Source organism: Phragmites australis, chromosome 6 (assembly GCF_958298935.1).
Source record: "Phragmites australis chromosome 6, lpPhrAust1.1, whole genome shotgun sequence".
Taxonomy (NCBI): domain Eukaryota; kingdom Viridiplantae; phylum Streptophyta; class Magnoliopsida; order Poales; family Poaceae; genus Phragmites; species Phragmites australis.
In genome coordinates this window covers 42,790,605-42,811,332 of record NC_084926.1, presented here as the reverse complement: position 1 = coordinate 42,811,332, position 20,728 = coordinate 42,790,605, and the positions used below count along the sequence as shown (strand labels likewise).

Here is a 20,728-nt window from a genome sequence, read left to right as displayed (position 1 = left end):
TAAAGTTCTCCCGCCTACAAAACGATTTGCACAACTGGAAGTGCAAGACAATAGGGGGATACTAGACTTAGATTGGCTGTTGCACAGGAGGTAATTCTGAGGCTGGACCAAGCGGAGGAAAAGCGAAATATGTCGACAGATGAAATAGATTTTAGGAAATTCTTGAGAAGCAAAACTATCAGTCTGGCGGCCATTGAAAAGACTCGCCTGCGGCAGCACTTGCACCTCACAAGGATTCAGAAAGCTAACACTAACTCTAAGCTTTTCCAGCTTAGAGCAAATGCAAGGAGGAGAAAAAACTTTATCCAGAAATTAGAAACAGATACAGGCATGGCTATCACTAAGGAGGCAAAGGTGAAAGAATTGCATACGTACTTCACCAGCCATATTGTGATGGCAATAAACAAATCAGTAGGGCTCAACTCGGAGGCTCTACATTACTGCCAGCATGATGTCAGTAAACTGGAAGACCCCTTCGAAGAAAAAGAGGTGTGATCCACCATCAAATCTCTCCCTTCCGAAAAATTGTCGGGCCCTGATGGCTACATCATGTTGTTCTACAAAACATGTTGGCAAATTATCAAGCAGGATCTTATGTCCACTTTGCGTGCCTTTTTTGACTTAAGATGTGCCAATTTCCACATCCTAAATGATGCAAATATTGTTCTGCTTCTAAAAAGGATGATGCTTCTAAGGTTTCGGACTACAGACCCATAAGTCTCATTAAGAGCTTCTCAAAGATCGCCTCCAAGTTACTTGCCAATAGGCTGGCGCCTCGCCTGAACGAGATTGTGTCGAGGAGCTAAAACGCCTTTATCAAAATGAGGTGCATCCACAACAATTTCATTTACGTGCAAGGCGTCATACAAGAACTGCATTGGCAAAAGGCAACATCTATGTTCATGAAATTAAACATAGCAAAGGCTTTTGACTCCATAAGCTGACCATATTTGCTCAAAGTCCTCGATGCATTGGGCTTCAGGTCCGTTGGAGAGATTAGACTACACAACTCCTAGCCAGTGCCTCCTCACGTGTTATGCTAAATGGGGAGCCTCGAACTAATGTCTTTCATGCAAGAGGCCTCCGACAGGGTGATCCCCTTTCTCCGATGCTTTTTATCATTGCAATTGATCTGTTGCAACACCTATTTCAGCTGGCCGAGCAGAAAAGATACTCTCGGCAGTCCTTCTTAGGAAGGCAAACCTCTATTGCTCTCTATATGCTGATGATGTGGCTTTGTTCTGCAAGCCAGTTAGAGATCAATTACGACCAGTTAATCGAATTTTACAAGCCTTCGGAACACCTCCGATCTGATGACAAATTTCGTAAAAACTGAAATCTTCCTGATTAGATGTGATGAAGCCCAACTTGATAACATTCAGGAAGAGTTTCCGGGAGTAGTCAAGAAACTCCCTTGCCGGTATCTTGGACTACCCCTCCATATGAGAAAATTAAGAAGGGTTCATGTGCAACCTCTTCTGGACAAGCTCAGCGGCCGGCTTCCAGGATGGAAAGGAAAACTCTTCTCCCATGCAGGTAGAGACACTTTGGTTAAATCTATCCTGTCCTACCTACCCACCTTGACAGTCTTTCCTCTGCAAAAATAACTCATGCGCAAATTGATCGCATTAGGAGAGCCTTCATGTGGAAAGGTAAGGAACCTGAGAAGATAAATGGGTCACACTCTCTCATAAATTGGAAGGTGAAAGCTAAGCCTAAAGAGCTTGGGGGCTTGGGGATCCTTGATTTAGTGCACTTCGCTAGAGCTCTAAGAGTCCGGTGGCTTTGGTTTTGATGAGCGGACATGGAAAGACCTTGGAACAAATTATGTATTCCGTGTGACAGAATGGATCAAGACCTCTTCATGATCTCTACCGAAGTTTCTATTGGCAACGAGTTGAAGACCGATTTCTAGCATGACAGTTGGCTCAACAGGGTGGCATCTAAGGTAATTGCCTAGGATTTCTATAAGATGGCCAAACAAAAGCGAAGAATGGTGCACAAGGAGCTACAAAATGGAAGTTGGATCACCAACTTGTGTTCTCTTACAACGAGGGACGAGATAGCTCAATTCATAGAATTATGGAATGAGTTGCAGCAAGTGCACCTTGATGCGGATTTACAGGATCAAATCCATTGGCAATGAACATAGAGAGGAGCATATGATGCTAGGAGTGCTTACAACATCCAATTTGTCGGAGCTTCCAAGCATTATAACATGAAGCCGATCTGGACAGCTTATGCTGAGCCGAAATGCAAAATGTTTGCTTGGCTACTCGTATAGGGAAAGATTCTGACGGCTGAAAATTTGGCACAGAAGGGATGACCTCATTCATAGCTTTGCTTCCTATGTCACACTGCAAATGAGGACGTCACCCATCTTGCAAAAAATTATACTTTCACGAATCAAATGTGGTGCTTTTTATCTCTTTGGTTCAAATGGAGTGATCTCCTTGTTCTCTCTGACCATAATAGTGTCCGCTTATGGTGGCGACACGCACGTATCAAGATTGCAAAAGAAGGCATGTGGGAGTTCAATGGAGCGGTCCTTCACTTTTGGTGGAACGCATGGAAAGAAATAAATTGATGCATTTCTAAGGGGCAGTCGCTTGACCCAGAAACAATGTCAATGTTGGTGAAAACAAACTTAGAAAAGAGGAAGAGCGCTTGGTTTGAGTGGTCTGCTATATAATGTGCTATCTGCTACAGTTTCATAGCTTGGCAAATCTCGTCCTCGCTGTTCTGGTGGCCTCTTGAGTCCGTTGTTACCCCAGCTTTAGTTGACGGGGTTTTTATATATTGATGTGGTTTTTGTGTTCTGTTGTCCCCCTGCCAGTTGACGGGGTTTGTGAGTTGTTGGACCTCTCGTTCTTTTAATAAAACACGGCAACTCTCTTGCCATTGTTCTTTCAAAAAAAGGGCTGATAATGCCTAATGGGATACATCAGCTGACCTGCAGAACATTAGGCAATTTAAACCATCAGAAGCTGCCTCTTTGTGATGCTGCAGCAGCAGCATTGTTTTCCTTGCACACATGGGCAAAGAATGACCCTAGCAACAAGTTCAAGAACCCTATGCCATACAGCCTGCACTGAACTTACAGAAGGGTCTTACAAAGCAACAAAAAAAAAAAGGCAACTTTCTGAAAGAACTTCTTATTTTCAATTACCATTAACTAATCAATCTTTCACGTTGATCATTGTTCAACTTAACTGAGCTGTTAGCGCAACGCTAAGCACCTTTATCCAAGTCATTTGCCCCCTTTGATCGACCAAGGCGTGTGTGTATATATATATATCTCGTGGCGCGCCATGTGTGCTAACGACATGGACAAATTGCCATCAATCTTTGGAAAATGACATTATTTGTGAACCATAGATGACCGGTGCACAAGCTATGAATATTCAAGCGGCAGTTGGCAATGCCTCTGCTAAGCTAGCTCTGGAGGAGGCAGAGGCAAGACAAGACGGAAAGGTGAGGTGCCATATGCTTTGCAAACACAGATAGCTTAAAGTGACCATGGAAAGCAAAGTAGCCACAGTTTGTAAAGCTCCGGCATTGACACCTACAAATACGCAGCAACCCCAGGAACCTACTCCCCAGAAGAAGAAAAAGAAGAAGAAGGAGAAACACTTGCACAAGCTCAGATTAGCTATCTCGCTAGCTAGTTTTTCAGGAATGGCAAAGTGTAATGCCAGTTATGGTCTTGGCCTTGCTTGCTTTGCCGTTGCGGTGGCAATGGCCGGTGCAACTCGGTTCCAGGTAGGCGGCACCAATGGCTGGAGCGTGCCGGTCGCCGGCGCAGAGTCTTTCAACACTTGGGCAGAGAGGACCATGTTTCAGATAGGAGACTCGCTAGGTAATAAGGTTTAATTAGCACAAATCAGACGTGTTTATCTACGTAAAATGAAGCTTGATATCTGCTGCTTTGATCATGTCATTTTGTGATTAACGGTGCATGAATAATAACGCATGGTTTTACTTTGTCAGAGTTCGTGTACCCCAAGGACCAGGACTCGGTGCTGCTGGTGGAGCCGGCGGACTACAACGCATGCAACACGTCGTCGTACGTGAGGAAGTTCGACGACGGCGACACCGTCTTCACGCTCGACCGCTCCGGCGTCCTCTTCTTCATCAGCGGCGTCGAGGCCAATTGCCGGGCCAACGAAAAGCTCATCATCATGGTCCTCGCCGCCGGCCGCAACGGCACTGGCGGTGCGCCGGCGCCGAGCACGGCGCCTCCGCAGTCGGCATCTTCCCCTCCTCCTACCACTTCCAGTCCGCCGACGCCGTCCCCTCCAGCGCCCGCTCCTAAAGCTCCGGCCACCGCGTCGCCGCCGTCTCCCAGCTCCGCTCCCCCTCCTGCCGCTTCTGCTCCTACGACGACGCCAAGCACGCCGGCACCTTCTTCTTCGTCCCCTCCTGCTCCGGGCTCATCGGCGCCTGCTCCGACGTCAACCCCGCCATCTCCCCCGGCGGGTGCCCCGCAGGCACCAACGTCGGCCTCAGCAAGCTCTCCGGCTCCGAGCGCACATGGGACGGCGAACTCGACGGGCACGTCGCCGCCTCCCTCCGGCTCCAACGACCGGAACGGCGCCGCCCTCACTGTGGCCACAGGCCTCGTCAGCTCGTTCGGAGCCAGCGTCGTTGGCTACGCCATGCTTGCTCTCTGAAGTGAACCCATTCTCTGTTCCAACGAAAGACTCGAGTACTGCACATACTTAAGCACGATTTGCATATGTCCTTGTAACAATCTTGCATTCGTTTTCCATTGGATGAATAAGAGTTAAGAAGCGAGTCGATTCATTAATGTTTTAGTCGATCTCCAATTAATTTTCTCGTCTATCTTATAATTTTTTCCACATGGAGCACCGGCCGGCCGGTTGGCTCGCACGGGAGAGGTGCCATGGCAACCGGCAAATCGTGTGCGATGGGCCGGATTTCAAGCCTTGGGCTTTGTAGTTTGGGTCGGCCGTGTTCACCGACGGGCCGGAGTAATTCTGCCACAGAATTTCCCTCACCAGGGGCCCATCGCGATTTCTAATTTCCGGGTGGCCCCGTCCAGTACTCCAGTTGCATATCTAATCCTACGAACATCCATTTCTCTGTTCTTTTTTCCGTTGGAAATGGGAAGATTGCAAGACGATAGATCGACAGAGTACAGACAGATACTTAGAACGGACCAAAGCAAAGACGAGTAGTTCAGTTAGTCTGCACATGTAGGCGCAAATATTTTTTGAAATGTCCAGTGTAGGTGCGCATAGTTTTTTAAATATCCTCGCAGATGTAGGTGCATATAGATGATATGAATTAACACTACATATTTCCCGCGACAGAGGAACCATTACAGAGCACAGGATGTTGCTCCAAAGTCCCTAAGCTCAACGCCATTTGGCAATGTATCAGGTCTGTTTAGCCGCGACAGCGACAGGTAAACAAGCTCATTGAGAATCAAGCCTGGGATTGGATGGTGAGTTGGTTGGACCCTCTACGCGTTAGATCAAACCTCAGGTTTATTCTTTATGCATCTCATCAAGATGAAATTTTCTTTCAACGGTAGATAATGTACCCGTCAACATTAAGACGTTTGTGATGATTTCGCCAATCTTCAATCTCCACATCTCCAGTTCTAAATTGACATTATGTGAACGTATACTTATATCTATGAGTTATACTATGTAAAAAAAAGTGTAAACAAGACCGTTTGGCAAAGCATCGATTCCACGTAGCAGAGGCAACGCAACGGGAATATGGCCATAGGGTAGCACACGACACAGCATGATGCACGAAAAAGGCCGAGCCAGCACGTGCTCTGCAGAGCATCATCAGCTCGAGGTGACCGGCCATCAAAAGCAAAGCAAGGTACCCCACAGCTTGTAAAGCCCCGCGTAGTTTACGCGCCATCTGCCTACAAATACCCATCAACCCTGGGCTGCCTCTCTCCAGACTTTATCCAATTTTACAAGCATAACAGCAGCATAATCGATAGCTCAATTTGTAGCCATGGCGAGCTCTTTTGGTCTAGGCCTTGCCTGTTTCGTCCTCCTCGTCGCCGCGGCCGGCGCGACGCGGTACAAGGTCGGCGGCGACAATGGCTGGGCCGTGCCTGACTCCAGCGCCGAGCCCTTCAACACTTGGGCGGAGAAGACCAGCTTCCAGATCGGAGACCAGCTCTGTAAGTGACTTCCTGACACGCTTGCACAGCGGCTGATGCTTCGAGCTCCCCCCTGTTCGTGATGTGATCTTGCTTCGATTCTGTGCAGTGTTCGTGTACCCCAAGGACAAGGACTCGGTGCTCCTGGTTGAGCCGGCCGACTACAACGCCTGCAACACGTCGTCGTACGACAAGCAGTTCGACGACGGCAGCACAGCCTTCACCCTCGACCGCTCCGGTGCATTCTTCTTCATCAGCGGCGTCGAGGCCAACTGCCGGAGCAACGAGAAGCTCATCGTCATGGTCGCCGCCGGAGGCAATGCCAGCGCGCCGGCGCCAGACAAGGGGTCTCCTTCGCCGCCGCCTTCGACGCCAGCTCCCTCGAATGGCAGTGGCGGCGGCGCACAGGCTCAGGCGCCACCTTCCTCACCTAATGCTCCGGCGGCGAAGAACTCCACGGCCAAGGGCGCGCCCCCTGCCGCCGGCAACGACAAGAATGGTGCTGGCCTCACCGTGGCAGGTTTCGTCGCCTCGTTTGTAGGCTGCATTGCTTATGCCACGCTTGCTTTCTGAAGGATGCAGTAATTTTCGTTGTGTAACCGTCAGAGGAAGTTGTGTGAACAAAATGTATCTTTTGTGTTTGGATTGAGGAAACACCTCATTCGATCCATTAATGAACAGATCAGAATTGGTTGCTGCAATTGGTATATCAAACACAAGAATGAAGCATTGTAGAAATGAAAAGGAAATGCAATGTTTTGGTCTTGGCGACATGCCCTTATTTACATGCCTAACTCGCATCATACTGACATGCAACAAGCAACATATTCTACCCCAAGAGAAACCACCCTACCACAGATTAATCAAAGATATGCTGGTGATAAAACAATCCAATCATACTGAAGAAACCGTGTCAATGATTATATAGACTAGCGGTATATTGCATAAACACAACAGAAATTTTCTTAATAATAACTTATATACAGATCAACCGACAGTCATAATTCAGAACACTAATCAAAACTAAAGCTTTCTCAGAAAAATAACGCTAAGACCATCTTCAACAGATTCCCTTCGTGAGTCATATTCTCTTCACGAAGGGGTTTTTGATCTCTTTAGCGTTCCAACAGTTTTTCTTCACGAAAGGATTCTCTAGATCATTCTCTTCACTTTGGTATTCTGTCTTCTTTTCTTTTGTGAATCCCTTCAAAGTAAAATTGTTGGAGATAAAATAAAATAAAATAAATAGAAACGGGAAGATAAATCAAGAAGAGAACGAAATAAAATCAATATAATTTATCTTATTAACTGGTTTTGATGGTGGTTCCATTCTACGTGACGACAACTCAACCAACCCTGTTGTCAGCGTTTCTCTAACATGGTATAAAAATGTTTAAAAAAATTATAAAATCACAAAAAATTCTAAAAATACTCGAGATAATTCTAAGACATTCTGTGATTTTTTAACAATGTCATTTTCATCATATTTCATGTAGAGGAAGTTTGAAAAAAAAGTGTGCAACTCATTTATTAACTTGCGTCAAGAAAAATATTAACATGCAAATGTATATATATATTTTAGGCGTAAATTAAGATAATTTATAAAATTAGTTTCACATCATTTAAAATTTTATTAATTTCTCCATGATTTTTACAAAGTTCACAAGCATAAAATGAACGTGTTAGTTTTTGTTGGTTTTCTTCTAAAATAAATAATTAATTCATCTTAGCTTTAAATCAAGTGAAATAATTTGTTCTGTTTTCCTTGTAACATGATCTAAATGATAAAATTATTTACTCATGAAAAAGTTATATATTTTCTGTGAGAAAATTTATTTGCTAAAACTAGTTAAATGCATAATTAATTATTTGCTAATACAAAAAATATGAAACCAATTTTTTAGTCTTATTACATGATCCTCTATCTTAATACATGAAATCATGAAATAGTTATTGTAATATGTAAGATTGAGTAAATGTGTTGCAACTAGATTAATTCATAACTAATCCATCGCACCCTAAAAATTAGTGAAACCACTTTTATTAGTTTACTTAAACAATGCTTTGTGTAGAAAAAATAATGACATAACAAAGTTAATTACAATGCTTTTTCCTAACATGTTCACTTTATGCTTTTGAACTTTGTAAGAATTATGAAGAAATTAATAAAAATTTAAATGAAGTGAAACTAATTTTATAGATCCTCTTGAGTTACACTCTACATATAAAAAATATGTGTTTGTATGTTAATATTTTCCTTGATGTAAGTTAATAAATGAGCTGCATATTTTTTCTTTTTTCCCAAATGTCCTCTCCATGAAATATGATGCACATGACATTATTTTTGATTTTTTTTTTCACATAAGGTATTAGAATTATCTCTAGTATTTTTAGAAAAATTTAAGATTTTTTTATATCACATCAGCGAAAATGCTACTAATAGGACAGGCTGAGTTGTCGCTACATAAGACAAAACCACCATTACAATTAGTTAAAAAGGTAAATTGTATCAGTTTGAATAGTTAGAATATGTGGAGAATGTGGTTTTATGGTTCGGAGAGGAGGGCGAATAGATTCGAACGATAATTGAGAGGGGCAACGTGTACTTTTTCTAATTATTTTTCGGTTCAATAAGAAGAGCCGCTGGCCTGCCACTTCTGTCCGTGGGCCCAAGGATGATCTTGACGGGCCACCGGGGAATTCTTATTGGGCCGGCGTGCCATGACACGGTCTTACGTGGGCTTTATGATCGATCCAAACGTCGCAGGATTAAGCTCATCTGCTTTTGCCCTTGCCGTGCCAACACGTGGCACGCTGAAACCTGACTGAAGCATTCTTTTTTTTCCTGATGACAAGGATGACGCATGCATGTGCACACCACTACACACTATACCCTCATAAAGCGTGGGCATCTGAATTTATTCCTTGCGAGTAACAACAACATAACGAAAGAAAGACTCTTGAAAAGAAAAAAGAAAAAGGAAATGAAGCAGTAGCTGCGTATATCGTCTCTCTTTCGATAGTCACCGTCGTGCCGCTCCAGAAAAAAAAAGTTATCAGTAGTTCATTGTGTGTGTGTTGATTTATGTGCCCTGCAATGCACGGCATTGCGGCACACCGCAGAGACTTCCGCATGAGGATAACGCCGGCCGGGCGTGCAAAAAATGAACGAAACCCATGCGTTTCAATTGCTAATCGTCGAAATGTGACTGATTTCCTGCGCGCCACACGCGTGGAGTACGTGGACGCCTGCAGCGCCACACGCCGAGCCCCGCGCCACCGCACGCCTGACACGTCGCGCCCCGGCCGGCCGGCGTCGCCGTCGCCGTCGCCGCGCCCCCCTCCCCTCATCAAACCGAAAAGGCGCGCGTCGCTAGCCGGCAGCGACGGACGCCGACGTGCCCGCGCCGCATTAACCCCGCCTTGAACGCTCGCTCGTCCCGACCGCCGGCAGTCGCTGAAGGGCAAGTGCCGCCAGATATAGCCTAGCCATGGCACACCTGCATGCCTGCCTGGTTTTCCCTACTGGAGATTAGCAGTGGTTGGCTGACGTGCAAGCTAACTGGATTCGTACAGTTGTGCGATGCGCATTCGAGAGGCCGGCGACGGTGCAGTCCACGTCTACCTGCCGTATGGCCCATGGCGTTGCAGCTGGTTCAGTATAAATATATGCTTCGGCAAGGCTACACTTCATTCCACAAGGCACAAGAGCTCTTGCAACCGGAAGCCACAGTAGTTCTTGCAACAAGCTCGTGTAGGACCAGACCAGATATTGTCTCGTGTTAACTTCTGCTTCAAAAAAAGTTATCATCAGCCTGTGTTGTGTCGCCATGGCGAAGGTGCAGGCGGCGGCGAGGTTCATGACGGAGGTGGCGCCGCCGCAGGTGGTGTCGATCATGCGGCGGAAGAAGGTGCCAAGGAGCCTCGACACCATCGCCGAGGACGACAGGGAGCACCTGGCTTACGGACCAGATCACCACCACCAGGTTGCCGCCGCCGCGGCGAACTCGAGCGGCTTCGCGGCGGCGTGGGTGAAGAGGGCGCCGCGCGCGCCGCAGGCGCAGGCGCGCGCGCGCACGGGCGGGTTCATGAGGGAGCTCAGCAAGTACTTCTCGGACGCCCACGGTCAGGCCGGCGGCTGGGGGAGTAGTCACAAGGGCCACGCCCGGCGAGTCGTGTATGCACAACAGCTGGGCAAGAACAACGGTGCATGAAGAGCTAAAGCTAGTACGTAGTATGATCAAGTTCGATCTAGTATTTACGGAAGAGAGATCGTGAGCATGTTGAGGAGCATATTTTATTTAGCACTTCCATGCGTGCACTCATGCATGACTACAATTTTATTAACGTTCTTAATGCTATTTCGTTCCAACAATGGATCCTTACCTTTCTTATACCATGGTCACATAGTAGATGTAAGCATGAAGAGACTATATATATATATATATACACACACTAGCTTGTACTTTCGGAGTACATACTTCTACTATAATATATCACATAAATGAATTGAATATACTCTTTTATCACTATAAATATACTTATATACTCATTCTAAAATAATCTGATGTGAACTATATAAAAAAGTTAAAAAAATCCATCAATTTTAATAGATTTTAATAATACCTTTATATTTGTACATAAAATGTAATATACTAAAAAATATATGCAAATCACCTAAAAAAATATACATACTACTTGTATAATCTTATATATACACATACTCCATGTCATAATATTTATCACACGAGATATTTCCTATGTAATGAGATACGTATGTGGGAGTATATATTCCTAGGAGTACCAAATATGCTTTCTATATATAGCATGTGAGTATATAAGATCATCCAAGTGGTATGTAAGTTTTTTAGTGGTTTGCACATATTTTTTTAGTGTATTACATTTTATGTACAAATACAAATGTATTATAAAAATCTAATAAAATTGATGGATTTCTTTTCTATTTTTCATGTAGTTCATATTGGAGTATTTTAAAATGAGTATATAAGTATACTCATAGTGACAAAGGAGTATATCCAGTTCATTTACGTGGTATATCATAATAGAGAGTATTTACTCTCGAGAGTACAAACTAGTTTTCCTATATATATATACACACACATATATATATACTACTTTTTAAAATATACATATGTTTTAACACTTGTTAGAAGATGAGTATGTATAACCGGGAGTATATAAAATGTGAAAATGAGTTTGTACTCCTTGGAGTACATACTCGTAGCTTGATCCATAGTTGATTTCATTATAATTGAAGTATATACTACTTTCCAAGATGTATATATTATTTTAAAAATATAAATACTCTTTTCTAAGCACCTATTAGAGGGAGGAGTATTTATACCTAGGAATACATAAAAGGCTATATATACATGTGCTATTGTATATCGGGGTGTAGAATAGTTTTTCTACACCCCAACCCAATACAGTCGGCCCACGTGCACCCAGCCCAAGCCCGCCACATGCCGCGTGCCCACGCGCCCCACCTACCCCTGTGCCCACACGCCCAACACAATAGTTAGTTAGTAGTTTCATTTAGTAGTTGTTATTCTGTAATTCTTTAATAATTTTATGATTCAGATGCTTTAGTAGTTGTTAGTAGTTTTGCTCAGTAGTTATGACAGTAGTTTTTTGGTAGTCTCAAGTCATAGAAAAATTATTCAGTAGTGTCAGTAGTCGTCAGTAGTTCAGTATTCAGTAGTTCTAAGTCATAGTAAAAATGTTCAGTAGTTGTGTTAGTAGTGTTAATAGTTGTTAGTAGTTGCTAGTAATATTAGTAGTTTATTCAATAGTATCAATTATTCTGTTCAGTAGTTGTTTAGTAGTTCAAAGTTATAGTAAAATTGTTCAGTAGTTGTGTCAGTAGTATTAGTAGTTATCAGTAGCTGTCAGTAATATCAATAGTTTCTTTAGTAGTTTTTGTAATTTTGTTCACTAGTGTCAGTAGTTTAAAGTGATCGTAAAATTATCCAGTAGTTTATATCAGTAGTATAAGTAGTTACCAGTAGTTGGTAGTAGTATTAGTAGTTTGTTTAGTAGTGTGAGTAGTTTTTGTTCAATAATTTGTTTTAATAGTTCTCAGTAGCTGGTCACACCCCAAGTGGTCAGTAGTGAAGGTTTATCTAACCTCTAAGTGTGGTTTTGGTAATTAATGATAATACATATAAACTAACAATTATGTTAAAAATTGTTAATAAGTTGTTTCATAGGGGATGATTTAGCATTATTGAGGAATATCATGTGATCAATAGAGATGCATTGAGATGAATAAGCTCTAGGTGATGCTCGGGAGAAGCTAGAGTGGAAGAGATCTCGGATGTTGGGGATGATCTCAATAGATTGACAATAAATATGAAAGCTAAGTTACTTGTGAAGATCGAATAACTAAAGGTATAAGATTATCAATTGTGTTCTATACACTAGCCCATATGCTATGTGCTTGAGAGTGAATGTGGTTAGGTTCCATATGAAGATTGTCAATAAGAGTGAAGCCTAAGTTATTTGTGAAGATCAAATAACTTAAGATACACAATTATCAATTAGGTTTTATAGACTAATCCATATACTTTGTGCTTGAGAGTGAGTTGAGGTTAGGTTCCTTAAGAAGAGATGAGTTGAATCGAGATATTCAATATGTCAAGTTGAAAGAGCAATATCAAAGACAAGTTTAATGGATAACTTATATACTTGATGCTTGTGGTTTATGTCTTGGTAGTGAATAAAATGAAGATGATACGAAGAGTGAAGTCTTGTATGCTTGGTGAATGGAAAACTATCAAGAGAGCTTTATTAAACTTCTAGAGATCGAGTGAAGATCAAGATAGAACCAAGGATGATCACTGTTATCAAGAAAAGAGAAGTTGATGATGAGCCTTGAAGAGCTATGAGAAGCGTCGGGACTTGGATGATGTGTTTATCAAGTTTGAATGGGATTGCTCAAGGTAATGGTAAAACTAGAATATGATTTCTAGTTTTTTTTTTGTCTCAAGGAAATTGGTGGGAGATTAGGTTATACGATCAATAGCCGTACTAGCAAGAAGGACTTCGGAAAGCGTTACTCAATTTTTGTGTTAAGTGCTCAAACCACGTGCTGAGTGCAAGATGAGTTTATGTTGAGAGTTTGTTTTAGTAGTTCGGGGTATATAAAATATGTTTTAGATTTAACCTTTTGTTGTTGTTGCCTTTAGTGGTAAAAAGTGGTTGCGACCAAGAAATAGTGGTGTTTGACATGTTTCATGTGGTAGCTAGTTTAATCTTGAGGGATTAAACTTTGTACAATTGGTGAAAATTGCCAAATCAACTTTTAGAGTGTTTCTAATTTTGATTCTATGTGACTGAGATCATGAAATTAGTTGAGTTGTGTAGCCCTATGAGTATGCTTTCCGTAGAGTCTGAGATCATCGGAATCAGACATCGAATTCAAAAGTTATCGGTGTTTTTCTAAATGTCAGCTGTGCCGATCGGACGTTTCGATCCTGATTTCGGAAGTTCCGTTTTGAGTTCTGATCGGAAGTTTCGATTCGTCGGAACATCTGAGATAGTCAAACAAGGGTTCTTGGGTCTGAATGGATTTTGGATCGGAAGTTCTGATGTGTATTTTTTAGCAAATCTGGGAGTGAAGTTCGCCCAGATTCGATCGTTGGGATTCATGGGATCGGAAGTTCTAATCTGTACAGTTTGTGTCCAATGAATGGTTGTTAAAATCATGATTCTAGTGGTAGAATCATGTGACTTTAAGAGCCTACATTGACCAAAATGATTCAAATCGTGTAAGAATCGTATTTGGATATAATCGTAGTAGAACCGCGATTTTGGTCGTAGAATCAGCGGAATCACGATCAAAATATGCATAAGAACAATCATGTAGTTTTCTTCAACCCCAGCCATCCATTCTAGTTGGGCGGTGGATATCCTTTTGTTTGCTATTGTACCAGTACAATTGAACCCTAAATCCCTAATGCTGCTGGCTTCTCTCCCATTTGTGGTGGTTGTGCCTCTCTCTCTCTCTCTCTCTACGACAAGCCGACAATGGTGGGGCTACGCGGCACCATGGCTGCTCGTTGATCTTGACGTACGTCTAGCCAACCAGATCAAGCAACCAAAAGGTTGGGGAAGAGCATATCTTGAAGAAATCAGGTACGCAGTGTATCAGTGTCTCCTTTTTCTAAAAGTAAGAATCTTAAAGCATGATGCATTCATGCTTTTGTCTTTTAGATCTTCAAGTCTCAAATTTATTTACATGTATTGTGTAGGGAAAATGTCAGCTACTGGTTCTAGCCAAACTACTAAAGCCAAAAGAAAGAATGCCTAGGGAAATCGATCAAACCCTGGCTGGGATCATGCAGAGGAAGTAATTGATGTTCGATGTAGTTAGTTAGATGCAAATATTGCCAGGAAGCTCGAGGAGGAGGGATATACAGACTGAAGCATCATTTGGCTGGTACCATTACTCTAAAAACCCCTTCACTGCCGGCCCATAAAGGAGTTTCAGTGTCGATTTTGGAGCCGGCAGTGGGCAACGGGAAGTGATAAAGGGGTTATCACTGCCAGTGATAGTCGGACGCCCAATCGATTTTTTTGGAGCTGAAAAAATTGAAATTTTTCCCCCCACGCCCGCGCGATAGTCGACTATCACAAGTCACGCGATTTTTCACGTGAAATACGTGTGCGTGCGGTTCGTGACACTCGAACTCGGAACCTCTCAGCTCGCAGCAGAGTAGTACTTGATCTCCTTTGGAGGAAGAAGAAAAGAGCAAAGTCCTATGCTTAACTTTACAGAATACGCGTTCCATTCTGTTGTATCAAGAATATCTATAGGATTTAAGAAAGATTCTAGTGTATATGAAGTCCCATTGCTTTCTTTATCAAGTTTCAGGTTGGCCATTTGAGGATCAAGAAACTTTTGCTGATGAAACTCCTGAAGCATAAATGCAGGCCAACAAAAGCTGTTTGCAAATTTATGTATCCATCCATTTTCACACAAGAATTGCAAATTGTTGACATTACCAAAACTGAATTAACAGTCAAGGACACACAAGAAAGACTAATCATGCAAAAGTATATGGCATCAAAATCCCAACAATATACTAAGTTATGGCCAAAATAGTGACATTAGAAAATAAAGTTGGCAATATCAGTTGCGCTAGTCAGATGGGAGGGTACCGCCAAACGATTAATCGTTAAGTGGCTGACTAGGTGAATTTGATGGATGATTGCACGTTCAAATAGTCATGTATACTTAAAACTGATTCAAAATAATTTATTTATCATTATTATAATAAGTTATCACTGTATAAATAATTATCAATCACAACTTACATTATACATGCTTCATCTATATGAAACATATAGTGCATATCATTCAACAATATTATAAACTATTAAAATGTAAATAATAGACAAAAATAGTATAAATAGGAAAGATGGCCGATTAATTTTTTCTCAAACACGCAGGAGAATTGTATATTATTATATTAAAAAAGAAGGAACAAAGCAATACAAACAACACCCGAACAAAAACAAAAAACCCACATGACCCAAGAACAAACTGAGCCAAACACACAAAACACGACACAGAAAGACAGATCAAGGCAACAGCAAGCTGAGATCCTTAGCTCCAGCAGAGCACCACAGTCTGGCCTCGTCTAAGATCAAGGACATGATGGCCTGAAGGTTAGGAGCAGCACCATTAAGAACACAATCGTTCATGTAGCGTGATTTTTTCACTAGATATGAGTCTATCCTAGCTCCAAAAGGCCAAAATCTAGAAAAATAACAAAGTAATATAACCAAATGGAACAGGATACACTGCCTCCCTCAGAATTTCCAAAGATAGTATCTGGAGCTGGAGAATGCCACTCCTGTAAAAGCATGTTATGTTAGATCAAAGAACAAAACAGATCGACAAGCACACAAAGAAGATAAGATCAAACTATAGAAGTAGCTTGTTATCTCTGGAAGATTGTTGTTACAGTACATCATCAGCTTATAATGGCAAAAACGCTCCTATTCAACACCTGATAGCAGATAGCTTTGTCATACACTATCATTGCTATTGAGTTATTTCCGTTCAACCAAAAAGTAAATGGAGGGTTTTCCCTCTAAAATATTCACTCCAATAAAAACAAGTAACTTTATGGAATATGTTCGGTCGAACTTTTTAAACTTTGAGTGGTGTTGCCTGATGATTATTTATATTGGATATATGAAAATGATATCAGCAGATTCTCGAAAAGTAAGTCATAATAATATAATTTACTGGATCTTACACATATAGTAAAATAGAAATCAGTGGCCAAAGTTGCAATTTGGCAACCATTTGTGACTGGAGTAGCAGTAGAATGACAGCAGTAGCTGTTCTAAAGGAGAAGCTATGGAATATGCAATTATGTATCAATCATACAGAAATTAATCTTGATGCCTGGCAGAACAACTAAATCAATGGAAATGAAAGAGTGACCCTATAAACATGACAATGCGATGGCACCGAATAAAGGGACAGAACTAAAATGCCCTAGGGTCCTGTTTGGAAAGGAGGATCGGGATCCGAATCCTTAGGATTTGGACAAATTGAACTAGATCCTGAAAATTCCTAGAACACCCCCCCCCCCTCTAAACAGGCTCTTAAAGGAAGAATCCTCCCCCGATTTGAGGAATGACATTATGGTCCTTAAGAACAGTACATTCGTGCATAAAAGTATATCTAATTTAGTTTGTTCCTTGTCATTGATCATAATAACTGCCCCTCTTCTCCCAACTTCAGGACCTCCTACATCAGAGGTTTGTTGCCACTCTGATGAAAGACATACCTTTCATCACTGGGAACAAAAGACTGCTTTGAGACTGAAAATTTGCTTGATGGAAGTCCCAGTCCATCTAATAGAACCTCCAGTCCTCCTATGCTTCTGAAATGATTTTGTGCGCTAGTATTTTCTGATATAGTTGATCACAGAGCGTACAAAGTTGTAAAGTGGAGAGACAGGTCAGTCCACTGCTCTTTCAAATTCAGTCTTCGAATGACCCTTAGGAGTTCTGCAAGAAAAAATTCCAGATATGTAAGACTAAGAGAACAATTCACTGGAACATTTTTCTTGGATGCACTACCACCTGAAGCATATAGAAAAACTATGCTACACCTCGGTATGGAAACTAATATATGCCCACATTTACCACGGCATTTATTAGCGGTCTTATAAATAATTGTGCTCGGTATAAAAAACAATCTTGCATTTTATTTCATGCCAAACTCTTCAATGCAACTTGGGTATCTATTTACTGCATAATACAGTCCATACAACATATTTCTTTACAAGTAAAAAAAAAAGACTCAGTGCTGCTGGTGATGTTACATCTTCCTCTCAAAAATCCAATGAAAAAGGCAGGGGGAGAAAAACCTCCCAACAAACAAATCCGCTCCTGATAAGTTTTAATCATAAAGCAACTGATATGACTTATGAGAATGGCAAATATCTAAGGAACACAAAGGATGGATTAGGGAATGCGACTGAGGTTTGGAGCAGATGGGGAAACGGAAAGGTGTCTCACCCTCCGGCGGTTCGGCAGGGCTCTTCCCCTGACACGGCACAGAAAGTAAGTGTAATTTAGCAAAGGTCAGATTTTACAGTTACTCGTCTAGCATTATTGTAATTTGTTTCTCTACGTTCAGGGTTAGCCCTCAAGTGGGTTGATTCCTTTCACCAAAACAAAATTTGATTGCATCAACAAAGTTTACAGCCATGTTAATGACCTTTTTGTCCGAGACTCCCAAGTTATATGCTAGAGTGTCAGGACCATGCATCTGATGTCGTACTTCCTATCTCATTCTTAGTTTCAGAGCAGAACCTACATGTAAGCGTCATCTTTTGTACAACACTCCCCTTCCTAAAATTTAAATAATTTTTCTAGAAAATATGCAATGCACTTGAAATTAGCAGCAAACAATTTTGAGTAAACTGGACTAGTGACCATGTTATAAGAGTCACTCTCGCAATCTATTTTGCATTCCAAACAAAGATCAACTGTCACAAGTGTCGAAGTAATAAAAATGTGAACAACGTTATCATTTACAAACAACGTTATCATTTCTCACTGGGACTTTGTTTTTTTAGTTTCAAGCCTGAGCTTCGATGCGTGGATAGATTTGCTTAATCTGTGGACTAAGGGGAAAATTGAATTCTTGCAAACTTTACACCTGTTACAATCACAGAACATAGTGGATCTCATTGCAAAAGGGTAAAGATTATGCTGGTGCAATGTTCCTCGACTTATTAGCACTACTAGCACCTTCTACTACTACGTCCCTTGTTCTTGAGCTTTCAGTTCAGTTCCGTTCGATTCGATCGCGAGCTTGCGAGGCGACGTCATGGGCTCCAGTTATATTCATCGGAGATCGGCAAGGAAGACACGAGCTGCTGCACCTCAAGGTTGAAGTCATGGCTACCGATGGCCGGGAACATACTCTCAGCGACGACGTCGCTGCCGATCAGTTCTCCCGGGAAGACGCCGAGCAGGTTGGGCATCTCCTCGTCGTCGGCCACGCTTGCCAGCCTCCTCTTTGCGGGCTTCGCATCATCTGCATCTCAGGTCGTACGTATATCATTCGCAACAGGAGCGACGTGACATTTTTGGATTCGGAAAGGGAGGTCAACAAGAGCTCACCGAAGAAGGAGCCGCGTTTCCCGCCAAGGCCAAACCCCTCGCCTTGGACGCAATGCGAGGTGACGTCGCCTTCGTATCGGCTGCTGCTGCCGCCGGGCAGCCACGCCGCCGGGTTGGTTTCGTGGCAGACCAGCCCGGGCATGGACCCGACGCTGAGGAGGTTGGCGCCGGCCAGCTGCTGGTCCTGCTCGTGGAGGAACATCTCGACCAGAGCGCCGGTGTTCGGGGCCGATTGGATAGAAGGGAGCTCGTGTGCAATAGGCGGCAACGGCAGCAGGTGATTGCTGAGGTCGAGGTTAAGAACGTCATGGTAGTGCGGCGGTAGCGCCGTGACGTCGATCTGAAGGTCGCCGGTGAAGGGGAACTGGTTCAGCTCCTGCGCGGCGTCGCCGAAGTGGTAGGACGGCGCCGTCGAGTCCGAGGCAGCCGGCAGCGGCAGCAAGGGGAATGAGTTGTCGGCCGCATCGAAGAGGAGCGACCCTTGGGGATTGGCGTCGCTGTCGGCGTCGTCCAGGATGGTGTTGGGGCCGCCTGCGCGGATGAGGGCGACCTCTTGCTCGACCTCCGGCGGGTACAGCGGGAGGCCGGCGCGCTGCCGCCGCTTCAGCCGCGTGTTCCAGTAGTTTTTTATCTCGTTGTCCGTCCTCCCCGGCAGCTGCACGCACGCACGCACGCACATACAGATCGATCAAATCTCACATACAGATCGATCGTGGCATCAATGGATCGATTCTACTTACGTGTGCAACGATGCGCGCCCACTTGTTGCCAAGGAGCGCGTGAAGGCGGAGGAAGAGGTGCTCCTCCTCCGGCGAGACGGGGCCTCTCTTGAGGTCGGGTCGGAGGTGGTTCGCCCACCGCAGACGGCAGCTCTTGCCGCAGCGCAGCAGCCCCGTCTCCCGGCGCACCTTGTTCCAGTTCCCCTCCCCGTGCCTCTGCACGTGCCCGACCAGCTTCTCGTCCTCCTCCGGCGTCCACGGGCCCTTCTTCAGGCCGCCGTCCTCCCCCGACGACGACCTCTTTGCCACCGATCTCTTACCCCCTCGGTCAGCCTCCATCACAGCGCGTCGGCGTCGCCACGCGCAATGCTCTGGCTCGATCTCCCGGATGTGTGCCGCGAGTGCCGGCCTCTCCTCTCTCCTCCCCCTCCTCTCCTTCTTCCTCGAGTACGCACAGAGAGAGGAGGCGGAGAGAGGCGGACGATCCCGGCTCCTACTCCTCGTCCATTGCCCCGTGCACAAGAACGGAGTCAGGAACCATGGAAAGCAAACTGGAACCTAGCAGCAGCTAACATCGCCGGTAGATCAACGGGGAGGAAAAAACTGGCCGCATTGCTTCAAGAACAAGGGAAGGGTTTAGGCCTTTCTGCGAGCCGGCGGAGGGAGAAAGAAAGAGATCGTTCGGGTGGGCGAGGAGAAGATGGCGAGGGACGCGCGCGGGGGGCGCCGGGAGAATCGGGCCACGGTTTGACCGTGCATGCATGCATGCAGCGCAGGGGTGTGAAGTCGAAGTGCCCGTGGCGCCGGCGCTGGCTACTCGGCGTGGGCCGCGTGTCGTTTGGGGAAAGAAAGAGTTGGGCACCTCGCCTTGGAGTGGGCCGAGACCACTCGGTGGATGGCTCACTTTGTCAGCAGGGCCCAAGTTTTATCCACAGCCACAAGGAGGAGACACAACAGATTGTGGGCCCAAGGACATCATTAGCAGAAAGGCTTTCGTATCTCCATTTTTGGCCCAAGCGACTTATTATCAGAACTTTTTTATTTTTTTTATATTTTTAAATAAAAATTACAAATATATGTCCGTTAAAAAAAAGCAAATCTAAGACTCTAAGCCACCTGTTGCCTTTTCAATGGGTGACATATTTAAAAATAAAAATATTACGTTCGAATACTCTTA

General features: G+C 43.8%; 4 protein-coding genes across 4 annotated transcripts; 3 read left to right on the top strand and 1 right to left on the bottom strand.

Annotated features, from left to right (window-relative positions):
- Positions 1-3,609: 3,609 nt before the first annotated feature.
- Positions 3,610-4,810, top strand: LOC133920703 (early nodulin-like protein 18). The gene is made up of 2 exons (XM_062365302.1): positions 3,610-3,859; positions 3,991-4,810. Exons 1-2 carry the CDS (start codon positions 3,679-3,681, stop codon positions 4,671-4,673), a joined length of 864 nt encoding a protein of 287 aa, XP_062221286.1. The 5' UTR covers positions 3,610-3,678; the 3' UTR covers positions 4,674-4,810.
- A 1,150-nt stretch (positions 4,811-5,960) lies between these two features.
- Positions 5,961-6,917, top strand: LOC133920702 (early nodulin-like protein 18). Its single transcript, XM_062365301.1, has 2 exons — positions 5,961-6,175; positions 6,264-6,917. The coding sequence occupies exons 1-2, from the start codon at positions 6,004-6,006 to the stop codon at positions 6,725-6,727; spliced, it is 636 nt and encodes a 211-aa protein (XP_062221285.1). The 5' UTR covers positions 5,961-6,003; the 3' UTR covers positions 6,728-6,917.
- Positions 6,918-9,835: 2,918 nt separating this feature from the next.
- LOC133922629 (uncharacterized) lies at positions 9,836-10,548 on the top strand. Its single transcript, XM_062368037.1, has one exon. The coding sequence runs from the start codon at positions 9,985-9,987 to the stop codon at positions 10,366-10,368; it is 384 nt and encodes a 127-aa protein (XP_062224021.1). The 5' UTR covers positions 9,836-9,984; the 3' UTR covers positions 10,369-10,548.
- Positions 10,549-18,534: 7,986 nt separating this feature from the next.
- LOC133923252 (myb-related protein Hv1-like) lies at positions 18,535-19,890 on the bottom strand. The gene is made up of 3 exons (XM_062368665.1): positions 19,573-19,890; positions 18,833-19,487; positions 18,535-18,746 (listed from the first exon to the last, which is right to left on the bottom strand). Exons 1-3 carry the CDS (start codon positions 19,888-19,890, stop codon positions 18,535-18,537), a joined length of 1,185 nt encoding a protein of 394 aa, XP_062224649.1.
- Between the last annotated feature and the right edge of the window lie 838 nt (positions 19,891-20,728).